Genomic DNA, 27,795 nt, shown 5'->3' with positions numbered 1-27,795 from the left:
TATTTCAGAACTGTTGACTTGCCCATACATTAAGACTGCATGTTCTGCATCCACTGAATTGGTTGGAAGTTAAGGCAAAGCTTTGCCAAGTTATACAGATGTGGAAATCAGTTAGAAACAGCCCCAAAACTCGGTTACCCAAGGTCATCTGGCATACTTTAATAAAGTCAATGTATGCAGCACGTTCGTTGTCATGTTATTTGTCACCTCCAATAATTTATTTTATTAGTACTGAGTCAAAACAAAGAAGACGTGGCTATTCGGGTCTAAAATTCCAACTGCGAAAAAGTAAGCAGCAGGTTGAAGCGAGGTGGCTGTGCTGGATCGTTGTATTACTGATTTAACTTGCCGACAGGAATACTTCTTGTCTGGGCTGACTTTCCAGTTTGGTTTCTGAAAGCTGTTTATTTTACGTTCTGTTCAGCAGCCTCTGTAGTTGCCTTTTGTTTAATATGTGATTCTGAAGCTAAATAGCGATCGATCGTATTTTCTCCAAAGACACGTTAAAATATGCAAAACAATTACCTCCATCTGCATGTACAGTTTCTTTGGGAAATATCTTGACACGATCAATCACTGAAATATACTTAGCTTTTTTGCTTTGACGTCCATTTCTACTATTTTACCTCCAATGTTGAAAACTAGATTTTAGCAACCTAAATCAAAACAATGCAGCACTGACTTTGTCCAACCCCCTACTGCACAGTACAGGCCACAGAAAAGCAGTACAGACGCACTGATAGGCCGATTAAAACTTCGTTGTCATTTGAATAGTAAACAAGAACGTTAACCGCTTTGGAGAATTTTTCTTGTAAATGTTATTTGTGGACATTTTTTGTTTCTGTTTTTTGCTTAAGTGCAATGCACACAGGACGGCAAAGGAATAAAAAAGGCCTATCTACAGAAGGAAGATACGTAGTTTGCGTTGCTTGCATTGTGCAGTAGTTCATTTAAACAAGGTTTCTTTTTTTTCCTCTCTGTAGTTGTTCGGTATGCATTGGCCCCTAAAAGAGGTGAATTTTGCGGTGACCCCTCAATTTCACAATTTCCGTGAAATCGCGATTTAGGTAGACCCCTATATATATATATATATATATTATACTGTATATATATAGACAGAAAGAGTAGGAGGGTCTGAAAGCACTAAATGGTCACATGGTTTGAATGGAATGAGGCTGTTCAATCCTAGCAACTCAAACCCAGGTAAAACCCTACATATTGGAGTAACAGACTCAGGAACCCTTCACACTGATTGCAAACACCATTAACAGTAAGGGAAATGAAAATAAAGGTAATTGAATGATATTTTAAGCTACTTATTCCATGCCTTTACTATGGTAAACTTTTATAAGGGTTTACAACATCATTAAATAAAATACTCAAGTAACCTCGCCTATGTGCATGTAACATCTGAATTATTTTTTTTTTAGGTTTGTTAAACCTGGGTTCAGAAAAGTACCTCCTCCTAATCCAGTACGTATTGTAGATGTGAAGCTTAAATGCCGTCTAGAGTCCTTGAGGCTTGAGGATGATCACTCTGGCCTTGCCGGGCCCCAGAAGCCCTTGTTCCCAAGACCTCAAAAACAGGGTCACTCATGATTTATCACCCATTATTACAGTCAGCACTCACATATCCAACCCTATAAAATTTTGACTTCAGTGACGGTTAAACGCTTGTGACGCATATCTGATTATTTCATTTTGGCCCGTTCCAACCCTTGTATCTTTTTTGTGTTCCCTGAAAAATGGACAATATCAAAAATACATTTCTGAAAGGACTGTGTTTTAAAATAAGTAGGCTTCCATTTAGATGTACTGTATTGGTGTTGTTGGTACAGTACTATATATTTAACAGAAGTAGTATTTTAGTTCAGAACAATATGAGTCTGAAAATATCACTTGCCAAAACCAAAGAGATAACACATTAACCATAATACAGTACATACTTTTAAATCCGGTATGTATTGTAGCTGTATGTAAAATTTCCCATTAACGACCTAACAGCAAAATGAAATCTAAATGTTATTCATGCACAGAACTGCGTAAAACGTAAAAGGAAATGCAATTTAGCAAAACCAAAAGACTTAAAACAAACAACAACAACAGTTTCCAAAATTAAAATAGTATCCAAAGTCAGTATTCAAAATTGCAGAATATAGTGCTCGATAAGGCCCTAATGTCACAGTTCACTTGCAAATGAAAAAGCACAAAAGCAACTAAAGAGCACAGATTTAAAACAAATACATCGCAGTATCTAAAACTGTTTAATGATTAATTGTTACATTTCCCTAGCTTATCTTTTATTCTTAATACAAGGGTTGCAAAATGTGACCTACGTGTATCTGGGTAACGGATAACCGAGTGCTGACTGTATAGCTGTTTGGCTTTATTGTTTCACAAAGAAAACAAGGTCCCTTTTTAATTACTCTGATGTAGTCTTTACATGAAATGTTTTCCAGGTAACAGTTTACAATTGTATGCATTTGATGAAAACTTCCCCTTGTAAATAGTACATGTGTTTCACTTTAACTTTCTCCTCTATAAGTATACAAGGATCCTGGCCTTGACGCTGACTTCAACCTATTTATTACTTTTAAAAAACAGAATCTATATTGACTTATTATACTACTCGTGGCTACATTTTCACATTATTTTTATGTTATGTCATGAAAAGTTAGTGACCAGATCCTCCTTGCAATTACATTTTGAAATTTTTGTTAAAATTCACAAATCACTCAAGGTCAATGGATTTCATAATAGTTACCAGTATGATAAATGAAATGTCACCGGTCTGTAAAGCCCTGTCTAACTGACTTCATCACCCTGTGTTTCTGTACAGGGTGGTTGTACCCTTTTGATAACCAGTTTAACAGTAAAAACAGAAATAAAATAGCTTTTCTATTCCTTGTTAATAATTTGCCATCTCCAGGCTACATATTACCTAATTGCCTGATTGTTAGTAGATAGCACAATCTGAATAGACAGAAACGTTTTGTCATATAATTATTTTTCAGGAACCTGTAGATGACGATGAATATGAAATATGTGACCCAGATAACAGTAAGTGTATCTTATCATATATATGCTGAAGGCACGGGGGGGCGATTACCTTAAGTTATCATCTAAAAAAACTAGAATAGGAAACAGTGGAAAAATGGTATAAATGGGGACAAAACAAATGACAAATGTTGGCAAATATGTGGGTACCCATACAATTTCATGACCATAGTGGTTTTTGATATGTTGCTTACCAATTTGGCCAAAATTTAAAAGCCACCATTGAAATGTTATGTTTTTTTTAACATTCGAGGGGACCAGTTTCCCAGCCTATAACATCCATCCCTTTTGTGGGGAACTGAGATAAGGCAACACTGAGTGACAAGCTGTAATGTTGCATTTACCGTACATTTGGCCTCTCTCTCATTTTGTCAGAGGAGAACAGCGACATCTAGTGGAAAAATATATTTAACATGTAAAAGATTAATTTTTTTCTACCTTGTAAACTGTTACACTGTAGCGCCATAGCTACAGTTTTTACTTAAGGTAGTTTTATTATCTGCAGTGCTTGAGGTAAATAAATAAATAACTATAAACATTTTGTTTTTATTTTATTTCAAATTAAGATACACAAGTCTCCAAATTAGTTCTTATTCTTTACTGATAGTCCTGAGTACCACAATAAAACATTCAAAATAAAGCGATCTCTGCTGAAATAGGTTCTTTGATCGTACCTGTAGTTAGATTCAACTGTAAATATAATAGAGCTGGTTAAATGATAAAATAAGACAGAATTCAAACTGATGCAATATTCTACTAAACAAATAACCCCAAAGTTACTGTTTATGGGATGTTGCATTGATTTTAAAGTGTTCATAAGTTATAGTATTTTCTTATGCATTGTTTACCATCTGGAATTTAATACGGGTATGTGAAAATCAACCCTTATTGAAATAAACACAAAAGTAAAGTAAAAATGAAGACTATCAAGACGAAATTAAATCTGCTTTTTCACTGAAAGTGTATGATAGTAAAAACACTGTAGGTGACCTTTTACACAAAAGGTTTAAACGTTTAATCTATTAAACATAGATTTATAGTCTTCATTTCTAACTGTATTCTTACATTTCACTGGAGGTTTTCTTAGCTCAGAGACATTTTTTTTTTTTTTTTACCAATTTTGTATTGCTTATTCCAAGAAGCCAATGGATTATGGTGAAATAGTTAGTGTTGCCATTTATGTTATCTGCTAATGCTTCTGCTATGATTTCTTCATTGATATAATGGCATCACACTGATATTTTTTAAGCTTTTCTGTAAAAGAGATATAAATGTACATGTCCATAAGGTCATGAATTTTGAGATCAACATCATGAAATTTGTATGTAACCAAAATATACATCTATTATTCAAAAGTGTGAATTGCATTATCTACAAAAGGGTATCAAAAGACAACAGAACTAATTAGAATACTTTGTTATACAGGTATAAGCAATAATAATTCAGAGGATGCCAGTGCAGTCACCATACTGAAAACTCCAATACCACGACCCAGAGAGGGGTAAGCTAACCTCAAACCATTCAAAAAGATACATAGGCTGATCTTTTTACTGTAGCAATCTACTGTAACTGTATACCTTTTTTTTTTTTTTAGGAAACAAAATAACCCCCCATTGAAGCCAGTAAGTATATATGGAAAACCCTGTTGAATCCAGCTCCTCTGCAAGATTAAATATATCATATGGAGTAGATATGTGTCATATGTTTACATTATGTTTTCTCATTACAGAAACCTAACTTACCATCAAAAGACAGTTTGCCTACAGGTGAAGGTAAAGATTGTTTTTAATGTCATCATAAGGGGTGCTCTTTAGGTTACAGTTGACACAAATAGACAGCAGAATTACAGTGCTTCATTGGACAGGTACCTGATGTCCCTATCTCTGTCTAAACAATATCATCTCTTAATATCTATCACATCTCATAATGCTTAGCAACATACAGAGGACTGAAGTTGTTCAACGATGGTACTGACATTAATAATTTCATGGATGCAAAGTAGGATAAATGACATTTAATATAAAAATGTGTAAGGTACTGAACGCAGACAATAAAAAATGTCCATTATAAATACCATATGGGAGACACTGGAATTGAAGAAGGAATCTATGAAAAAGATCTAGGAGTTTATGTTGACTCAGAAATGTCTTCATCTAGACAATGTGGGAAGCTATAAAAAGGCCAACAAAATGCTCGGATATATAGTAAAAAGTTTTGAATTTAAATCAAGGGAAATAATGTTAAAACTTTACAATGCATAAGTGAGACCTTATCTAGAATATTGTGTTCAGTTCAGGTCATCTTGCCACAAAAAGGATATTGCTGTTCTAGAAAGAGTGCAAAGAAGAGCGACCAGAATTATTCCTGGTTTAAAAGGCATGTCATATGCAGACAGGCTAAAATAATTTAATCTATTCAGTCTTGAACAAAGAAGACTATGCTGTGATCTGATTCAAGCATTCAAAATTCTAAAAGGAATTGACAATGTCGACCCAGGGGACTTTTTCGACCTGAAAAAAGAAACAAGGACCAGGGGTCACAAATGGAGATTAGATAAAGGGGCATTCAAAACAGAAAATAGGAGGCACTATTTTTACACAGAATTGTGGGAGTCTGGAACCAACTCCCCAGTAATGTTGTTGAAGCTGACACCATGGGATCCTTCAAGAAGCTGCTTGATGAGATTCTGGGATCAATATGCTACTAACAACCAAACGAGCAAGATGGGCCGAATGGCATCCACTTGTTTGTAACCTTTCTTAATGTTCTTAAAATGATCATAGCATACATAGGATGCAGTGCACATGGCAGTAAAAAGTTCATTTCTGCAACTACTCCTATGCTAGATGTATAAAAGGTGAAACAACTTCCTTAGTACACTTTTGCATGTCACATGTAGGCTGCATTTCCATCTTATGGATCCTTGTCTTTTAAGAGTTGTCTTATTGTTTTATAGGCTGCTCTTTGTTGCCACCAAGTAGAAACATCTATTTTTTTATTGGTTTAAAATGTTTTTTTATCTCCCCCAACAGATAGGCCTGCAGCTATGAAACACAACCCCCTGAGTGTAGCTTTAGAATTCGCTGCAAGAATAAAGTAATGCATTTTAATATTTACTCCCATTCATCATTCAAATGCACACTTCAGTGCTTATTAATCCTAAACTGCATACATCACATTTTACAGGCCTCCACTTCCAGGGCAAAACCCAGGTACAACTCCACCCAGTAAGTAAAAGTCATGTCATTATCATAGCAATCTGTATTCACTGTCAACTAGAAGGGTTTAACTAACAAGCAACGGCAGTTGATTTTTATATATAACACAGTGCGCTAGAGATTTTCATAGCTATTTACTCTAAATCGGCATTTTTTCTGAAAGGAAAAACCCCAATACAATTTTAAAACAAATAAACAATTTTAACTTGTATTCTGAAAAAAAAAAAAAGGCTTATGACCATTTGGAGTAAACAGCATTGAGAATTTTGCCGTATATGCTAGACAATTACCTTTATTTTTTATTGTATTTATTTTACTAAGAATGATATACACAAAAGGACGACCCCAGCCGCATACATAACCTATTTTCTGCCCCTTAGAGGTTTGTAAACAACATGATTTTTAATTGGTGCAAAAAAAACGTCTACTACAGTACGTAGGTCTTAAAGTTACAGTTATTTTCTAAAAAAAAAAAAAAAAACTATAGTTACATATGTAGTTAAGTTTGTAATGACAACATAAAATAATATTTTACATTCATTTTGTTTACCAGTACTTCAAAAAGTGCTTCATGCATTTACGTAATATATATATATATATATATATATATATATATATATATATATATATATATATATATATTTTATATATGAACAAAGTTTTAGAACATTGTTAGAATTACATACACAGGACTATTGTTTTAACCAAATACCAGTCCCATTGAAATTTACATTGGAATATGTCACAAGCTGCAGGTTCTTCTACACAGTTTATTATTATTATAGGGATTAGATTGTATATCCATGTAAAGCACCAGGTGTTGTCTGGTTTAGTAACAGCTCATTCAAGGTTTTGTTTTGGATGAATATCAAAGGAAACACTCAGATTAAATGAACTAATTAATTTGTTAAGATTAAGGCTTTCTCTTTCCTTACTATAATTCATTTCTGTCTGTTGTGTTATAGAAGTTCCTGCAGTCACAAATAGAGGGTCCCTACCACGGAGTGGCCAAAGTACTGCAGAACAGGTATGCAGACTGTGTCTTTGGCAGGGGATATGCATTTTACATTTATTTGTTATATGTTTTGTTTGCCTAAATAATGAACAACCTTGTCATATTATTTAAGGTTTCTCTAAATATATCACAGATTGTAAGCTACACTGATATGTGCTGAGCAAAAACCTAGAGAAGATGAATACTCTTTGTCTTTGCCTTTCCAAGGAGGCTGGCGTTTATAATAAAGTTTGGTATGCCAGTTCCAGTGACCGAAAGACTGCAGAAGAGGCCTTGGTCAGAACAAACAAGGTATGCTTTTATTGAAGAAAGTAATTCATTGAATTCAAAGAGAAACTCGGTATGTTTTTGTTTAGGTTCACTTTGCATCAATCTCTATAGAGGCAGCCTGTGGCTTCATTACAGATCTCAAATTCATGTCAAACATCCAAGTACATCTGATACATGTGACAGTTATCCTATCCCTCTGCAGCACTCTGACCCCTGTGGATAGAAGAACTACCACACTTACACCACTGACATTCTTACATTCACTTGTGTGTTGCCGGGGGACAGTTAAAGTACATCTCAATATTTGCATTTTATTTATTTATTTATTTATTTATTTTCAAATAGGATGGATCGTTTCTCATAAGAAAAAGCTCTGGTCAGGATGCAAAACAACCATTTACTTTAGTTGTGTTCTACAAGAAAAAGGTCTACAATATCCCTGTGCGCTATATTGAATCGTCACGGCAGTATGCTCTGGGTAAAGAGAAGACTGGAGAAGAGGTGAGCTGTTATTTAACAGTACATACAGTAGACAGTTTTTGACTCTGGTGAAAGCAATTTATCCTAACACCAATACAGTATACTGAATTCCAGTCGCACCCTTACAGACAAGACCAAATACAATTACTAATTGCATTCATCTCTACAAAAACACAAAATTACTCCAAGAAACTTTTAATTTCAAGGTGCCAACATATTACAAAAATAAATCACCAGAGGGTCAGCAGAAGCTCCAGCATAGTGATTAACAGGAAAAGAACATGCATAGTGTAGCAATCCATGTAGTTTAGCTACTAAACTGGAATCTTCAGTTCTTTCAACTTTTTTTGCATGATGTGACAGAATTAGATTTTATATTCAGGATACAACTCCATTCAAAGTTCTGACTCACAGAAGCAATCCTCTAAACTTCCACTCACAACATGGTAGGTACAAGAGACCTTTTCAAGACCCTCAAAATGGCTTTGCGCAAAAACACATTGCCATCAGAGCTGGGCAAAACCAGTAGCTGGAAAGCAAAAGGATCCAACAGTTATACGTGTGCAACACAAAATTAGGAACCTACCTGATCCTATATAGTTCTACAAGAAGTGTGAGGCTCATGTAAGGTCTTATTGCAGTGTGTTGTGCAGATGAAGTGGGTCTAACATGGTAGCTGTGTAAATTGGCTTTGTCCAAATTAAAGGGACAATGAAGTCTGGAATAAAAAAAAAAAGATTAATTACATTAAGGTAGTATGTGGGGTGTTTATTGACTGACTCAGATTCACTGTGTTTATTAAAGTCACAGATATTGGAGCATATTTACAAAGGATTTACCACTGTGCTAATTTTGCACCATTTTTGTAAAGCTGAATTAATAGTCAAGGTGTTCTATATAACTTCAAAAACACTTTTTTCAATTAAACGCACAGAAATCTTACAGGTTTTACTAATCTGGGGGTTATGTTCATGGCTGTACTTCCTTTTTTTCAGTTGTATCAACTCTTAAAAGATTAATAGCCTCTTGTATCCAAATTCATCTTAGGAGACATTTCTAATAATTTCTAGAACCCCAATGACAAATAATAGGCAGTGCAAGTCTCAGCATATTCTGACTATAGGATTACATGTATTAAAATAGAGTGAAAGTCCAAGGGCACACCACATCAAAATTGAGACTCACAATTCATGTTGATCTTTTCATATTTAAATGCCCTTGTTAATTATTGTAATAACATTATTATTTATTAAGGGAAATGTACTGGGTTATTGTGTTTATTTTTGCAGCCATCATTAAAAACAAATAAGGCTTTATATATATATATATATATATATATATATATATATATATATATATATATATATAAAGAACTCATTTTGGAATCTACCTTTTATTCATTCAAATACAACAAAATAGTGTCTGAAACGCACGGTTCCAAATTAAGCTGTGTAGCTAAAATGATGCCGTGCTTGATACAAGGAAAGTAATTCTGCTATTTAGATTACGGTTGGTTATTTGGCCAGCCTCATTTGTGCAATAAACACTGTATATCATGAATGACTTGACTAAAATAAATCTAATGTTCAGGCTAATTCTTTATTTTTTTCCTTCAATCAGCGTTTTGGAAGTGTGTCTGGTATAATTGAGAATCATCAGAAGACCCCACTGATACTAATTGACAACCAGAGCAATACCAAGGACTCAACAAAACTGAAACACCCTGTTAAAGTTTAATAACCAAAACCTTTGTATGAAAACAAACAAACTTTGTTAGCCCATTTCACATCATCTACTGTACATTCTTCTGCTAAACAGAGGTTCCAATATAGAATCTACTCCAAGCAACAGGGTTGGATGAAATCAAATTGATGGCCAGGACATATCTATTACTATGACTAGTTTTGTCAGCTCCATAGACTTTTTATTTAAATCAGGCATCAGGAGCATCAGACAGAACCATAAACTGAATGTTAATCAGCAACAAATAAAAAATAAACTGACTCAAGAATCTGTACAGTTATATTTAATTTTATTTCAGATTGCAAGTATTATACAAATACAAATTGTACCTAGAATGTGTAAACATTTTTTTTATATATATATTTTCGTAGTTAAAAACCGATTCATACAAAAGCAAATTTACTACAAATTTGGAAATCTTATTTTTATTAATGTATTTCTTGTTCCTCAGAGGCTAAGGTTAAGAGTAAGACTATTCTGTCTAATTCTGCAAATTTCAAATGCTGTGTACAAAACATGACTAATGACCGCAATAGTTAAACATTTTTAAACGCTGAAATGCTTGATTTGTATATATTTATAATAAAGAACTTACGCAGAAAAAAGTCACTTTTATAAATATTGTATACTGCAGAGATCAGTCTAAAAATAGTTTCATAGTAATTTGTAACATTTAAAAAAAAAAAAAAAGTCTACTTTCAATTATAATATTGTTTAAGGATTTTAACTATTTATTGAGCATGAACTTGATGTACGTTTGCTGGAAAAAATATTTGACATTCATTTTTATGTATGTTTATGTATAGTTATATATATATATATATAGTCTGCAGGCCACTGCAAATCTGCTGTCAAAAAAAAATTCTAACCAAGTACTGCTGTGTAGTGTTTTTAATGTCATTTGCACAAGAAAATCTTTTTTCAAGACAAATGTCATATTAGGCAATTAGTGCAAGTGCACAAGGTGTCCTTTGGTTTCTTAACTGGTTGTTTTTTTGTTTTTTTCTATAGCAGTATTACTGTACAAAGTGGCATGTGATTTCATTATTGCCCTGTTCACTTAATAAATATATTTTATATTATATTCTACCATAAGCGTGGCTATATCTATCATGGGATACATTTTTGTTATTCCACTTAAAAGGAATAACATGCTTACCAGGACTAGTTTCGAATGTGTCTTTGCTTACATTCCAATCCTGCTAAAATTGACTGCCTGAGGTTCTATCTAAAAAGACCAAAAACAGGGTTCCACATGAATCCACGTCGGAGCATAGTCTGTTGAAAATAAAAAAATCTGCCAGGTAAAATAATCCCTGAATTAGTTGATTTAATATAAAAAAAATTACAAATTGTATTGCTGTTTATTTACAAAACATAGTTGTAGTATAAAGAAGCATATGGTTTTTATTTGCATTAGGAGGATGTCCTTACTGGGACAACCTCCTGCGGTGAATACAAAACATATACAACAAACGATTATTCAGTATTCTCTATTTATTCAATAAGAAGCTTGTTTTTAAATCATTCACAATAATGGATGTGTAATATCCAATAGAACATAATTATGGTGTCATACAGAATAACTAGTCTTTTCAGGTAGGTACTACAAGGGATAAAGCTTATTTAGTTGGATGATAAAATATGAGTCCCCACCTCTGTGAAGCAATGCATTTCTCCTGGTACTTCAGCACAAAAAATCTGCTGTAGCAGTTCAAAGGGGGACGATACATACATATTGAGTGTATACGATACATGTTGCTCAAAAAATAAGAATAAAACGTGTTGCACAACTAGGTTTCATGATGTTTCAATAAAGAGCCTGAGTTGGCTCAAAAACATCTTTCCTCTAAATTATAAACAATCAAAAACTGTAAATGCTCAATATTTTCTATCAGAATAGGAATGTCAAGTTTATGAAAATCAATCATTTAATTAGACCCACTCCTGAATAGATCCATACATCTTCAAACAATATTAGACTCGAATATACAAAATTGACATTTTAGAAGTATTTACATTTATTACGTTTTTCAGTGTACATAGTATAAACATAAACAGGTGTGTTTTACAGTACACTGTAGTGTAAATCTGTAAGGGCACATCACAGGCACTTATTCAGATGGAATAAAAAAATAGATATCTGTTGAGCTATTTTCCGTGTTAGGCAATACTTTAACCTACTGATAGGAAGAAAAAGAAAAAAAACACACACATTGTGTGATACACATGACCTAAATATCAATTCTAAAAGATGTAACTAAGGCATAAAAGAAATAAAGGTGTATTTGGTTATCCAGTGCTGTTGTATTCTTCAGAGAACAGTAAAGAAAACAGACCTATATTTTCCACACAGATTATTTTAAATTTATATATACACAGTATGGTGTTATTTGAAACCCCTAAAGAAAAAACAAATGTCAAGAAGACAGACATACAGTTAGCAGAAAACTAAATTATTTTTCAATCTGTTAAATATAACCTCCAGTAAATTGATCTGTAAGCTACTGTTGAAATGTTTTTTTTTTTTTTTGGGACCTTCTATTAAAAATATGACTGAGAAGCACATATCATACCTGCCTTTTGACATTTGAAGAGGGTATTTTTAAATCAGCAGTTTGTCTCCTGGTAAACAGATTTGATTACTTGCCTTTTTATATAAAGACATGTCCTTTCACTTCCATAGCAGTGGACAACAATGGCCTTTTAAAACATTGTATGCATTACAGGAACATTGCTGCTCCTGCAAAATTAAGCTTTGTGTCACCTGAGTTATCTCTGAAAGGTCCCCACCATACACACACTACATGTTCACAAGTCACAACTAACAGACACTCACATCATTCACCCTACAAATAAGGAAAATCCTGACTATACACAGACCTTAAAGAATTTCTTCACATTTCATTTAACCAAATAATTTAAACACAAGAATAACAAAGTAACTAATTCAAATACCAACAACACAGAATTGGAAGACATATCTATCAATCTTCTGAGTTTGTCAGAAAATCCATAAAACTGATTACATGAGATTTAATTCACCAGCACTTGCCCATTTCACATTAAGAAATATTGTGCCAATGTAAAAAAAAAAAAAGTGTGTTTTCACAATGGCTTTTCCAGTGCTACAGGAACCAAATTAAATTAAAGTAAATATGGCAAACTATCACATATAGACCGATTGCATGACTGGGTATTAATGAATAGGCCTATCTTTGCAGACATCCTCATTGTCTTTGTTGGTTTAAAACAATGTGTTCCAGTCTCTGGTCGCTTCCATGAGATGCCGCTGGCCGTGCCCTATCCAGTCCTCCTGGTTTGTAAAAAGTCTGCCACAAAACCAACAGCTGAAGGTAGATTTCTCAGAATTATTAGAGGTAGAGTTCACTACTTTATATTTATTCCTACTAGTCTTTTTAAGTTTTAATTTCAGAATGTATCTCTCCTTCACAGGACTTACAGGCTTAACCTTCCGTCCTCGAATTGACTGTAAGTGCTGCGATGTTGCCTGAGGATGAGAGTCGCATTCCAGTTCAGAAAGAGCATCTATTGTTCTTTGCGATAATGCTACCTTTAATACATGTCCTTTAAACTTGTTAATTGTCCGCATTACATTAACTACTTCAGGGACATCTGCGTCTGGGTGATTAAGAACAACTACTGGCTGGTTTCTTCGTGGGCATTTTATGAGCTGTGAAGGACAAAAGGGTGCAAGCCTCAATGTCCTTTCAATGTCCTTTGGCACCGTTCTGCTAGTGTTTTGCATTATATGTTCATCTTTTTCATTTTCTTTCCATTTTGTGTTTAATGCTCTCTTTGCCTTTGGTGGCTCTTCGCAATCTTCCTCAGGTGTTAGTTTCCTTTGCCTCTTTCTGTTGGCTTTTGGGAAAATTTGTTTTGGACGTGGACAATCTTTCCGGAACTTGCTGCTTTTACTGATCACAGCAGACTTGTTTACTTCAGTTCCACTGGCTTGAACATTGGCCAGGGATGAACCTCTAAATAACTGTGCAACTGTTGACATCGATGTACTTGTAGAATCATTCAAAGACCCTGACGAAATACTACTCATGGAGCAGTTTGCAAAGGACTGGTTTGATGACATCAGTATATACGGTGATTGTAAAGCATCACTTGCCAGAAATATTTGCTGCGGTACCTGAGTAACAGTTCGTAGAACAGCACGAGACTCGTCTGCAGTGAAAGCTGAAAATTCTCTTTTCAATGGATCACCACTGCTACCAACTGGTTTCTTATCAGCAGGTCTTCTAACAATCTTTAATAAGAAATTCTGTGTACCGTCTCCACCTTTCTTGACTGGTGAATCCTGATCAAGTCTTCCTTCCATTTGACTGTTCAAAAGTATGCTCTGTTTAACTGGAGTTATTCGCTTGACTAAAAACGCTTGTCGTCCACCAGATAAAACAGTAGGATTTCCAATGGGATTAATTGTCACTGGTGTGGCGAGACTTGTCTGTTGAACTTGAGAACACTGGCCAACAGAGGAACTGTTGTGGCCTGAAATATACATACCCTCTGGTGGTGGTTTCTTGATGAAGAAACATGTTGGTAAGTTTGTAGACTTTTCTCCAGCAAGTGATGGGATGGAATTTGACAAGATTAAAGAGCCTTGAAGAGGCATTCCATTTATAAGAATATGACCTGTGTTGGGGCTAACAGAATTTCCAATTTGTAGTCCAGACGTAGACAGCACATTATTTCCATCAACATTAGCTGCCCTGCGACCTAACAGCAGAGAACTGCCATCACCCACAATCTTGGTGACTGACCCAATTCTTCCATTACTTATAGTAAAGGATAAACCAGTTTGTTTATCAGGTTGTTTGTTTCCAGTGTGCACAGAAGTTACATTTATCTGAGGAACTGAAACACCTGTAAGTACCTGCAATCCTGATTGGCTTCCCAGTTGCAGTGGTAATAAAAGTCCATTCTGCGGAGACTGAAGTAAAACAGGTTTGTTTCCCTCTGTTAGGTTTGATGGCTGAAGGATCCTCATAGTTCCAGGAGACAGGTTAAGAGGTCCTTGACTGGATGTACACATCCTCTCCTTTACCAATTGCTGATTTATTATTGCATCCGAATGCTTTTCGAGAATCTGACCTAGCACATAATTTCTTGGTGTAGACTTATTTCCACAACAGCTTTCGCCTTCAGAAACATCTCTAGCCAAATCATCAGATTTCTTCTTCTCAGTTTCAAGTTCTTGCTCTGGGTGGTGGTTAACATTGAGGTCTGAATGGCTTGCATCACTTTTACTTTGAAAGGGGAACACTGATGTCATTTTTGGCATTAAAGGGGAATCTACATCATCTGGAGTTTCATCCAAAGCATCAGCATGCTGTTCAGAATTTTCTTCTGCAGTCGGAATAGCTTTGTCTATTTCTTTTTCATTCTCCAATTCATTTTCTACAGAAGACATTTCTGCGTTGGTAGACTCCTGTTCAACATCTTCAATGATAACCTCATTATTTACATCACAGACCTGTGGAACCAAGTCCCCAGCTTTTGTGTTCCCAGCCAGTAATTTTTTCCTATCTTGAAAATCATCATCATCATCATCATCATCATCATCGTCATAATGCAACTTCTGAAGCTCTGAACTCTCATCTTCATCTTCATTTTCATCTGCATCTGGAGCTGTCTCAGAAAACTCACTGGAAGCCCTACCTATATCTTTGGAGTAGTTGTGGAAACTGAAAACTTCTTGGCTTGGAAAATTCTGAAGGGGTTTATTTTCATTCTCTTTCACAATGTTTTCCAAAGAACCTTCTGACGACTGTTTGTGTTTAGAAAGCACTCTTTCCTGTTCCTGCTCGGTTTCATTTAATAGCAGACTAGCGGAGGATAGTTGGTCATTCTCCTGAGCAGAAATGTCACTTCCAGAACATGTATTATTCCCAGCTTGCACTGTTGCATCCATGTCTGTACATACTTCTGAGGAGAAACTCTGACTTGGGGCTTGCACTTCATTTTTTGCATGGTCTGAAACTACATTTACTGTAAGATTTCCTGGGGTACTCCCTGACTCCAGAATCTCTAAACACCCAGATAATGAACCAGACAGAGATGCTGCAGACTCACAATTTTCAGCAGTTGGATAGCTGTTTCCTTGCACTTCTTCATTTTGTACTCCAATTTGTTGTACTGTTTTTTCAGGGTTTTTCTCTTGCAAATGGCTATTTGCATCACTTTCAGAGGAAGACTGCAACTTTGGGGTAGAAGAGTCTGCCTTAGATGCTGGTATTACCTTGAGCACAAGATGACGTTTTCCATCTACCATCTTGAACCCCATAAATTTAGTGGTACAATTTGGTGGAATCGGTATTTTATTTTTCACCTTTAGCAGAGATGACTCATTGATGCCTGTTTTTATGAAACCTCCATTAGAATTTAAAACTCTTTCTAACTGTGAAGGAGTAGGCAGGGGTAGAGATACTGGGCGTGTGTGGTGTTGATCATTCTTTTTTGTTACAAGCCTTTGAACATTGTCTTTTTCATTACCTACAGTTCTCTCCAAAAAATGCTGCGTCTCTTGTAAAGTCTGTTCTGGGCTAGACAGTCTTCCACATTCATCTAGAATGCCTCTTCTTAGAGAATGCAGTGCTTTGGTCTCCCAGTTTGCTTCCCTTGATGTTCCAATTGCTTTCCTAGGCAATAAAGGCATCAAACCTGTTGAAGTATTTGCCAATTTTTTTGTGCCATCTCCATTTTCCTTCCACTTGCACTTTTTTTCAATTTGATCACTATGTAAAGCGGTCATATGCTTTAGAATATAGTCTTTACGTATTGCCCCATAGTCACAAAACTGACAGTAAAATGGAAATGGGCAAGTATGAACTACAAGATGTCTCTGAAACTCTCCTTTTGAATAACTCACATGCGAGCATCTGTCACACTTGTACTGAATTTCATTATGCCTATGTATGTGCTGTACAAAGGTTCCTACATCTTTTGTAGAGAACTTGCACTTTTCACAACTGAAATGGCCGTTTACACTGTGTTCAATATTGAAGTGCCGAGTAAGCTGCAGTAAAGGGTAATGAACGCCATCATTACAAACATCACATCTGACCATTGTATCACGGTGTGTCATCCGATGTTGCTGAAGTATTTGAAAGTCATAAGTGGAATAATTGCACATGTTGCAAGGATAGATAGGCGTATATCCCTCATGTTCTACTTGGTAATGTTTCAAGAAGTCATTTGGACTAAACCGAACATCACTCTTGCATAAAGAACACCTGAAATTTAGTATTTTTGGATGAACCTTCGCCTCTTCTCTGTGTTTTTTAGGTTCTAAATGCTGTGCATTGCAGGTTTCTGTTACTTGGCTTTCCTTTCCAGATGTATTCCTTAAAGATTTTCTTGCTGTCTGCACTCTGCCTCTTGGTCTGTCAGATGCCTCGCTCATTTCTTGACAAAGACTTTGATCCAGAGTATTTATTCTTGGTAGTACAACTTTAAGATGTTTCCGCGCAGGTTGACAGTGCTGCTGCTGTTTAGCTGCAGCTCCTGACGGCTGTGAGTGTGAAGCAGAACTTTTCTCTTCATCTTCCTCTCCATTTTCACAGTGTTGTGTTGCAGCAGTGTTTGTTTCGTTATTTTCTGGGTCTGTCTTGTTGACTGGTTCCATGTTTAGCTTCCAGGTATCTACAAACAGAACACAAACATTATATCAAAGATATTACCTGCACCCAGTACTGTATTTTATAACTACTATTAGAAATATCCTTTATATTTTACGTTTACAATGAAAAAGGCAATCACTGTCATTCTGTGTACTATATTTTAACCTGTTTACTGCATGTTAGCAATTGTGTCAAACTGTATTGCTATTAAAACACTGAAACATCTACATCAGCCTATTAGTTTTACACCCCCATATATTTTGTACTATTTAATATATTATAGATCTATTAAACATGTTTTATTGATGTTTTAAATAATTACAGAATCATAAAATATATGCAGAACACAACATGTTTAATATTATAACCAAAAAAACAATAAAAACTGCAATCAAATTGCCAAAACAGTTCTAAAAAAGTAATAAATATGATAATTTGACTATACATTTGGTCCCCCGATTTCAAAACTAATTCTTACAGTTTTCCACATGAAGAGTGGTACACAAAGATCTAGAATGCTTGTTGGGGTCTATTTTTATGGCAAATGTAAACAATGCCACCCTTAAATCAAGCTTAATCCTCCTCACCCCCATAACTTATTCAGACTGGCAATGTTCACGTTACTGTTCCCCCCCCCCCCCCCCCAACAACCTTGTAGTTTTCTTTCAATTTGAAACCAAAGGTAACGGTGAAACCCAGGGAACACCTGTTATGCATATTCATAAACCTGTTCCCACTTCTCTGAACCTGTGCTGGAACCAGCAGGTAAGACAGACTAACCAATCAAAATGCTGAACACTGGGAACCAATTAAATATTCTGACTGAATAGGTTAGAATCCAGCAACAGATATTATGAATTCTAAAGAGGAAGACCTGAAGCATTACTGATGCAAAACAAAAATAGATATATGTTGTTCCAGTGTCTTTTTATGCTTGTTTTTGGCTCACTTATCATTGAAACCCACTGATGAGGTTGGTGTCTCTTGTGATCTTTGCTGTTCCTGTTGAATGGCAGCTCTATCTGGCATTTGAACAGAAAAACAGGTGGAATGACTGGTAACTGTTCCTGAAGTCTTCCTTTAGCTTCTCTGCAGTGTCTCTTCTGTAATCATCATTTCCTTTGTAAATGCCTGTGTTTACTGTCTGTCATTTTGCTAATGTCCATGTAACGCATCATACATTATTTTTCACTCTCTAGATTAAAAATGCTACTATAATATTAAACATAAAGACAAGATTAATAAAGAATAATATGTAATACTTAGCTTGTTTTGTTATCTGAAAAATGGTTTTGTCATCAGAAAAAAACATTTAATGTATATAAAATTACACTTTGAAATGTTATTTGTAGAGCAAGAGAGGCATGTCGGTGAAGACATTTGGGGTGCAAAGTAGGGATGGGAATTTCAAGTAATTTGGTGCTCGATTACTCAAGCGTTAAATTTCGAGTACTCGAACCTAATGCCAAAATATTCTACATATGCGCCACAAAAATTACCATGTAAACACTAGAACCGCCGCGGTTACACTCACACTTAAAATCGGCGCCGGCAGTCATTGACAGTAGATTTTATACAACATCAATATTAAAATGAAAGACAACTATTTGATACAACTCAAAAGTTTTATTCAAGCACATCATATCAAACATCTGCATAGCCAAAACGCTGTATTAAATGAACAATTAAACATAAAATGGGTTTTACTTTAACTTACCACTACTTCAAAAAATGAAAAAATAATAAAATAAACATTTTACAATAAATGTGTGTAAACAGATATATGTATATACAAAACTGTAAAAACTAAAGTAGTTTTTAATTTAAAATGAAAGTAACATATGTTTTCTCTTGTGTGTGTCACTCGGTGCAGCACAGAATCCAGGTTGAGCTGCTGCAGCTTGCAGTTTTCTTATCGAAATGTTTCTGCTGAAGCGCTGTGGCTAGCTTCAAGATGAAATCTCTCCTACTGATATTTTCTCTGGTGCATTCCTTGTACAAAACGAAGGTATTGATGGCTGCCAGGTCCAGTAGTGATAACAACAGGCTTGCATTTCGCTATAGCGCCTATAGCAAGTATTCACTGTGCTCCAAGGGATATTAAATGTCTTTGAAATCTTTTTATACCCCTCCCCTGATCTGTGCCTTTCCACAACTTTATCCCGGAGTTGTTTTGAAAGCTCCTTGGTCTTTATGGTCGTATCTTTGCTTTGAATGCACTACCCAGCTGTGGGACCTTACAGGGAAAGGTGTATTTAATCTGAAATCATGTGAACCACTTTTATTGCACACAGATGGACTCCATTTAACTTACTGTGTGAATTCTGAAGGCAACTGGTTGCACCTGGGCTTATTTAAGAGTGCCATAGCAAAGGGGGTGAATACTAATCTAATGAAGACTTTTCAGGTTTTTATTTTTTAATTAATTTGTTTTTTCACCCCCCCATTTTTTCACACATTGAAAGTGTTGAGTAGGTTGTGTAAAATAATCAAAAGAAAAAAAAATCCCATTCAAATGTATCAAGATTTCAGGTTGTAACACAACAAACTGTGAAAACGTCCAAGGGGGTGAATACTTCCTATAGGCGCTGTATAATATATACATATATATAAAATCAGGGCTTGAATTTAATTTTTGTGTGCCGGGGGGGATTCCAAAATGTTAGGGGGAATGGCAAAAAAAAAGGCACTTTTGCATATTTAAAAAAAAAAAAAAAATTGCAATATATATTTATATATATATATATATATATATATTTATATTTATTATATACACACACAGTGCCTTGCATAAGTATTCACCCCCCTTGGACTTTTCCACATTTTGTAGTGTTACAACCTGGAATTAAAATGGATTTAATTAGGATTTCTTGTCACTGATCTACACAAAATAGTCCATAATGTCGAAGTGGGGAAAAAAAATATCTACATATTTTTCAAAATTATTTACAAATAAAAAACTGAAAAGTCTTGATTGCATAAGTATTCACCACCTTTGCTGTGACACCCTTAACCCTTTGCAGTCCATTTATTAACTGCGCGTCAGGCACACCAGGTCTAATTAATTTTCACACGCGCGGTTAATTTTATACGCGCTGTTTAAAAGTATTTTTTTTCACAGTCAAACGGGTTTAAATGGCCATGCATATCAACAAAGCACTCACTAGGCATCTCCAGCCCCACCCCACCCTTTCGTTTGCTATAGCGTTCAGCTATGTAAGAAATAAATAATAATAATAATAATAGTCGTACATACCGATCGATCATCTCCGGATCACTCGTTTTATCACCAAACTCCTCAATAATGTGATCCAAGTCATTATTTTAGTACTATAACATCTGAAAAAAGCTCTGCAAATGTCCATGATAGTCTCTGTGCGCTGACGCACTCAGCCAGCTTGTTTACTATGAACGCCCCGTTATCTGATACCTGATACCATGTATGACTATTCATGAGATACGCCTTTTTTTTTTTTTTTTTTCCCCCAACTTGTCTCGGCTCCTGTCGCTCCCACTCGGCAATTGAATGGTTTTCTCTGCTTTTTCCGGAGAAAAAACGACTAAACACCCGTTTATTGCATTGCTATAATGATGTCGGACCCAGTCCGACAAAGGACCTGTGAGGAATAATTGCAATGTCGGACCCAGTCCGACAATGGACCGCAAAGGGTTAAATAAGCTCTGGTGCAACCAACTGCCTTCAGAAGTCACATAATTAGTTGAATGGAGTCCACCTGTGTGCAATTAAAGTGTCACATGATCTCAGATTAAATACACCTGTTTCTGGAAGGCCCCAAAGTTTGTCAGAGAGCATATCTAAACAAACAGCATCATGAAGACCAAGGAGCTATCAAAACAAGTCTGGGATAAAGTTCTGAAGCACCAATCAGGGTTGGGTTATAAAAAAATATCCCAAACTTTGAACATCCCCCGGAGCACCGTTAAATCCATTATAAATATGGGGCAGCAGTGTGGAGTAGTGGTTAGGGCTCTGGACTCTTGACCAGAGGGTTGTGGGTTCAATCCCCGGTGGGGACACTGCTGTTGTACCCTTGAGCAAGGTACTTTACCTAAATTGCTCCAGTAAAAACCCAACTGTATAAATGGGTAATTGTATGTAAAATAATGTGATATCTTGTAACAATTGTAAGTCGCCCTGGATAAGGGCGTCTGCTAAGAAAAAAATAATAATAATAATAATAATAAAATATTGTAACGACCCCGGTCTTGAGGCTCAAAGCAGGAAAGAATATGGCACAACCGCGACTCTGCCTTGAGAAGGCCGTCCACCAAAACACAGTGACCAGGTAAGGAGGGCATTAGTGAGAGAAGCAACCAAGAGGCCAGTGGTAACTCTGAAGAAGCTGGAGAGATCCACAGCTGAGATGGGAGAAACCGTCCATGGGACAACTATAACCCGGACGCTCCACAAAGCTGGGCTTTATGGAAGAGTGGTGAGAAGAAAGCCATTGCTGAAAAAAACCCATATCAAATCGCTTGGCAAAATCCAAACAGATGTGGGAGACACAGCAAACATGTGGAAAAAGGTTCTCTGGTCTGATGAGACCAAAATTGAACTTTTTGGCCTTAGCGCAAAACGCTATGTGTGGCGCAAAGCCAACACTGCTCATCACCCTGAGAACACCATCCCCACGGTGAAGCATGGTGGTGGCAGCATCATGTTATGGGGATGCTTTTCATCAGCAGGGACTGGGAAACTGGTCAGGATTGAGGGCAAGATGGATGGAGCCAAATACATGGAAATTCTAGAGGAAAACCTGTTTCAGTCTGCAAGAGACCTGGGACTGGGGCGGAGGTTCACCTTCCAGCAAGACAATGACCCTAAACACACAGCCAAAGCTACACTGGAGTGGTTTAAAAACAAGAACCTGAATGTCTTAGAATGACCCAGTCAAAGCCCAGACCTCAATCCAATTGAGAATCTGTGGCAAGACTTGAAAATTGCTGTTCACCAACGGTCCCCGAATGCTCTATAACGTAGACGTTTTGTAACAGTGGCTACTAAACTTTACAGTTGCATAGAGACTGCAGACTGAACAGCTCATTTCACCATTATTAAACTCCAGCCATCGGTAAATCTTGAACCAGTTTGGCTGAAATCTTTTTTGCCTTTACCTTCACTGCTATCGTTTGTACATTCTGCACTGTTTTCATTTAACAGCTACTGCAAACTAGCCACATAACTTTCAGACATGCAGGGTAATTTAAATTTGAAAACCTCAACCTGTCAAAATAACTTTCGTGGCTAGTGTTAAGGTGGTATACGTGAATAAGTGAATAAGGGCAGCAATGTGGAGTATTGGTTAGGGCTCTGGACTCTTGACCGGAGGGTCATGGGTTCAATCCCTTGAGCAAGGTACTTTACCTAGATTGCTCCAGTAAAAACCCAACTGTATAAATGGGTAATTACATGTAAAAATAACGTGTAAAAAATAATGTAATTGTATGTAAAAATAATGTGATATCTTGTAACAATAGTAAGTCGCCCTGGATAAGGGTGTCTACTAAGAAAAAAAAAATAATAATAATAATAATAAAATATTGTAACGACCCCGGTCTTGAGGCTCAAAGCAGGAGACGAAGATGGGATTCAGGCGCTAACAAAACTACTTTATTAATTAAACAGGACCACACCACAAAATCAATAAATCCTTCCTCCTGTCTCTATCCTAAAAACTCACTCACTTTGTCACTAGCTCTATTCCACACACACACACAGGCTCCAGCTCTATCAATCCCCTCACACACAGAGAAGAGAGCAGACCACTACTCTCATGGGGGCGGGCAGAGCAAGGGCGTCTAGATGACATGGTCCGTACCCAACAGCGGCTCACACACACACACACCCCCACACTACCGAAACTAGTGGTATGGTCCCACCCCGGAACAATACAGATAACGTGAATGCACAGGACCAGATGAAACAAAAGTCTGCCAACCTGAACTGACTGGGTCACTACAATATAATGAACTTGCATTCATGAAGAGATATCATTTAAATGTTTGAGTACTCGAGTAATAAATGAATGCTTGAGTAATTATGATTATTTCCAGTACTCTAACCCACCCCTAGTGTAAAGTAATCCAAAAAAGGAAAAAAATGTCTAAGGACAGATGTAGGCGACTTAAATGAAAAATGCCCTTTAATCCAATGGTCTGTTCAGTAACACATAGTTGTTTGGTTCTAGTTGTGAAATCAGCAGCTTTTTTCTCCTTTCAAAAAAATAGGAGTTGATTAAAGACTGGAGTAAACACTTTGAAAATAGAGCCCAACATCTCTAACACAATGACAGACACCCTACACACAACATATTAACTAGTTTTTAAGATTCTCCATAATATCTCCATAATGAGATTCTCCATAATATGTTATATTGCAATCAAGTTACAACAAAATGTCAACAGGAATAAAAAGCTTTTCATATTTATTATGAAAAATAGACCTTTATAAATGAACTTGTTGGTACCATTTGCAAGTTTCAGATTCAAATTTGTTTCCATATTTATCAAGATAATCTTTACTTACTTTTATGTTTTCCTTTCCGGACACTGGAAACATCCAGTTTCCTTGCAGCCACTCCCCAATCTATAAACAGAACACAACATAAATGTCTGTCTTTAATCTTTTCCTTGTTTTGCTTATAATCTGTCATATTATGAACAGCATAACTAAAAAAAAAACATAACTACTGTACATTGAAATATGCATACGGTTATACGGTAAAACACTGCTTTTAATGTATCAAAGAGTCAACACATTTTGGAAGCCTATTTCTTTTCATCTATAAAACTGGATTGTTCCTGTTTACTCTTAATAAGTTAATTACGTCCAACTAGTCTGTAATACATTTGTATTAAACGGTTTTGACAGATTGATTCCAATGCAACTCCCTGTCATGCAAAGGAATACAAACACTGAATCAAAATGTTAAAATCTTAAGTCACATTGCTAAAATATCAGTCCTCGGGCCCAAAAAACACATCAAGTCAGCGGATGCCTAAATTAACCCAGTGATTATGTCCTGATTTTTATATTATATCCCTATAATAATAATAATAATACACAATTCTTCAAAGCTTTTTTAATTGAAATAACTAATGTGGTCTGTTTTACCAGTAAGATATGAATAGCAAAAATAATTCAATAATGGTACTTGTAAGGGGGGAAGGATCCTATTGCACAGCAGTGTGCCAGTCCTGGGTTTGGCCCTAGTTTTAAAATCCTGTGCTGTAAAACCGATGGGACCCAAGTGCCTTCTCGAATGACTGGGGTGACTGAAAATAATTCCCCCATCTTTTTCATTTTCCCCGCGACACCCACCTCCCATTCCACCCCGCAAAGGACCCCGAAGACCCAGATCAGACAGTGGTAGCTGAGAACAGGTTCATCAACAATGTAATGGTATCTGCTGCCGCTCTCCAGGCCTGTACAGTCCCCTCCCTTGCCCCATGGACCTGAGAAATGGAAAGTTCCATATAAATGATGTCCAGAAATGCCGCTGACAGTCGCTTTATATTTCTTAATCATGCAATTATTAATAAAAAGCTTGCAATCATATTACATGCTTACTTTAATATTTAAATAGTACTGTTTCCTGCTTCACAATTTTATGCAGAACTATTTTAATGGTTTGATTTTCCAAACATATTTTCTGTTTTCACTTTTATGGATGCCATTACAAGTCATTCATCCCGTTTTTTTTTTATGTTTAAGAAACAGTTTGTGTTGAACGCCATCTGTTGAGTATTAATCAACCACTGAGCCTTTGTCTCCTGAGGTTTGTGTACATCTCAGGTGTTAGTTTTCAGGCCCAGCCTGTTATACACTGACTGGCTCTAACTGCTTAACAGGAGTCATACAGGGTTTAGTCAAAAAAGCAAACTTCACTATAAGCATTACAACTATTTACGACAACCATGAATCAACAGACAGATACTGTACCAATTCATATTTTGGAACCTTTCCAACAATCATATTAAAATATATACAAAAAAATATTCATTTATGACTGTTTATTAATTAATGTAAAACAGTGTATACAGTGTATACTAAAAAAATTAAAAAAATAAATAAATACCTTCTGCTTCTAGCTGCAGCAATAGGCAGTTATGCAAAACATGACTAACTTATTTAGACTGTAGCCCAAAATCTTTTTTTTATTCCAAAATCTTTTTATTACCTTTATCTTTTTACAGAAATACCTGCTATCTAGATGATATTTTCATCACTGGTTCCTAATGTTTCTGTATTTATATAAAACTACTTGCAACATTGCAACTTTAGTTTTGTGAATCTATAGGTTTCAAAAGATACAGCACACTGTTTGTAAAACCAAGGCATTTAAAATGTTTGAATATCAGCTGCATCACTTAAAATTCCCAGAAGCAATCAATGTATGTGTATGTCGATATTACCATGTAATACACTATTCACTTGAATTTCACCCAGCTGTATATGAAAGATATCATTTCTCAAATGAAAAACGTCCTTTGTTTTAAATATCAATATATAAACACAAAAACGTCGTGTGTTATAGAGAACAACGTTTGGATTTCTTAAATAAAAAACTGAAACACACAGTTTTAATGACATTTTGCAAACGGGCCTCCTCAAAAAACCGACTATTTTCCAACTTGCAAACAGGGCGGACGTATACATCCTTCGTGTCGTAAACTGCGAGTTCGTCAAATGTTACTTTAAAAAATGAACTAAAGCATACACGGTATCTGAAAGTAATTTACAGTGTATTATTGTTCCTTTAACCAAATGAAACAGAGAGCTTTAAAAACTTATCTACTTTAGACTTAAACTGGTACTATTTGTTTGCATTACTACACGTCCCCACCCATGCGCACAATAAAGTAAATAATAACGTATTTAAAATACACGTCATCAATTCTGTTTGGTTAAAAATATAAAACTTGAACAAACATATCTCATAGTCTCACCTAGGTTCCAAAACACGTTTTAAAAAGCAAAGACTTTTCTTGCAATTACCTTTCCTTCCTTGCTAGCTTTGCAGGTCACTTACAGCGGCCATGACACTTTCATCCGGGAATCTCTCAATTTGAGTGCACTGTTGTGTGATTGTTTGGGAGACTCAAGCGGAGGAATATGGATTACCTGAAAGCGCTCGAGTAGAAGGTTGCTTGTTATGTCTTTGCTTGTGGCTGTAAAGCTTAAAATCGTTTGCTTTAGAATGTTATAAGCTTAACTATGATTTGCTATTAATATTAGCCCATAAACAACTGTCATATCAAGGCCTTGATGTATCATTTAGAATTACCTGTGTGAGGTGGATATCGTAGTATGTAGTAGTTTTGGTTGCTGCTGCATGGTCAAATTCGTTTTTAATATAGTATCGTTTATTGGTAGCTTTTCAGGATTTTTAAAATAAATTGTTCGTTATTTGAAGAACAATTCCTTTATCACCTTTTTATTATGTCTTTTCTAATCTTGTTTTAATAGAAAAAAATGGATATGATCCGAGATATGCCATATGGGTTTGTTTGTTTGTTTGTTTGTTTGTTTTGTTTTGTTTTGTTTTGTTTTAAAGGCATCTAATGGGAATTTGTGTTTAGTTAGTTAGTTAGTTATGTATTTTCTTACTGTACCAACTGGTGCACTGAACAAGTTAGGAATTGAATCACATTTTCTTATTTGGTTTCTTTTTTGTCTAAACTCCAGCACACCAGACAGCATTTTCAGTTGTTATTTACCAGTTATAATTATAGAATAGTTTTGTTGGATGACATTTGAAAAAAACATTTTTAATAGCTGTTCACATACACATAAGACTATTTTGACTTTATGTGAAAAACAGTGTCCTGTTGTGTTATAAAGTGGTTATAAGATTCCTTATAATTCCTTGTTTTGTTACTTGATAACACCTGTTATTATTAATTGCAATCGCCTATTATGGTTTGAAATATAATTATTCAACTAAAAGTGTAACCTAAATATATAAAGAGTGGTAATGAGGGAATATAGCTTTAGAAAACCCTTTAAAAGTTATTTAGATGATGGAAGTCCTTATGATGAATGCAGGCTATTTTAGACAGTTAACGCTACAGCACGCCCCTTTGTGACCTGAGGTCATACCATGATTTGCTGCAGTGCACTAAATGTCATTTTTTTTCTACATCAGTTACCAATCAACACTTTGATATCACAGGGGCAGAAGCTGGTATGGCCATGATTTCCATTTCCCCCAAATACAATTTCACCTGCACATGCGTTATAATCAAGGAAGAGTGTTTATTAAAGGTGTAATATCTAAGGCTTTAAAAAAAATCTTTAGAGGAAAGAGAATGTTGTTTAAATACTTTTTACTACTGT

At 35.6% G+C, this 27,795-nt stretch overlaps 2 protein-coding genes across 9 annotated transcripts in view; one reads left to right on the top strand and one right to left on the bottom strand.

Annotated features, from left to right (window-relative positions):
• Positions 1 to 10,872, top strand: part of LOC117415166 (B-cell linker protein-like) — a 76,844-nt gene extending 65,972 nt beyond the window's left edge. For all 6 annotated transcript variants that reach the window (XM_059026515.1, XM_059026516.1, XM_059026517.1 and 3 more), the window contains 11 exons: positions 1,431 to 1,473; positions 3,015 to 3,060; positions 4,483 to 4,558; positions 4,652 to 4,679; positions 4,787 to 4,829; positions 6,090 to 6,153; positions 6,244 to 6,284; positions 7,241 to 7,302; positions 7,498 to 7,581; positions 7,906 to 8,061; positions 9,661 to 10,872. In XM_059026515.1, the coding sequence (XP_058882498.1) occupies positions 1,431 to 1,473; positions 3,015 to 3,060; positions 4,483 to 4,558; positions 4,652 to 4,679; positions 4,787 to 4,829; positions 6,090 to 6,153; positions 6,244 to 6,284; positions 7,241 to 7,302; positions 7,498 to 7,581; positions 7,906 to 8,061; positions 9,661 to 9,777 (760 nt within the window). In that variant the 3' untranslated portion in view covers positions 9,778 to 10,872. The remainder of the gene's footprint in view (positions 1 to 1,430; positions 1,474 to 3,014; positions 3,061 to 4,482; positions 4,559 to 4,651; positions 4,680 to 4,786; positions 4,830 to 6,089; positions 6,154 to 6,243; positions 6,285 to 7,240; positions 7,303 to 7,497; positions 7,582 to 7,905; positions 8,062 to 9,660) is intronic.
• On the bottom strand, positions 10,056 to 26,629 carry LOC117415165 (zinc finger protein 518A-like). Of its 3 annotated transcripts, XM_034025159.3 has the most exons (4): positions 26,455 to 26,629; positions 24,778 to 24,911; positions 23,983 to 24,042; positions 10,056 to 17,457 (listed from the first exon to the last, which is right to left on the bottom strand). In XM_034025159.3, the coding sequence occupies exons 2-4, from the start codon at positions 24,782 to 24,784 to the stop codon at positions 13,031 to 13,033; spliced, it is 4,494 nt and encodes a 1,497-aa protein (XP_033881050.3). In that variant the 5' UTR covers positions 24,785 to 24,911; positions 26,455 to 26,629; the 3' UTR covers positions 10,056 to 13,030. The 3 variants fall into 3 exon arrangements, with proteins under 3 accessions (XP_033881050.3, XP_033881052.3, XP_033881051.3); XM_034025161.3 differs by lacking the exon at positions 24,778 to 24,911 and having other exon boundaries at positions 26,406 to 26,629; XM_034025160.3 differs by lacking the exon at positions 24,778 to 24,911.
• Between the last annotated feature and the right edge of the window lie 1,166 nt (positions 26,630 to 27,795).

The sequence above is a fragment of the Acipenser ruthenus genome, chromosome 7 (assembly GCF_902713425.1).
Source record: "Acipenser ruthenus chromosome 7, fAciRut3.2 maternal haplotype, whole genome shotgun sequence".
In the NCBI taxonomy this organism is placed as follows: domain Eukaryota; kingdom Metazoa; phylum Chordata; class Actinopteri; order Acipenseriformes; family Acipenseridae; genus Acipenser; species Acipenser ruthenus.
Note: the sequence above shows the minus strand (reverse complement) of the source record. Positions and strands in the feature narration are given on the sequence as shown.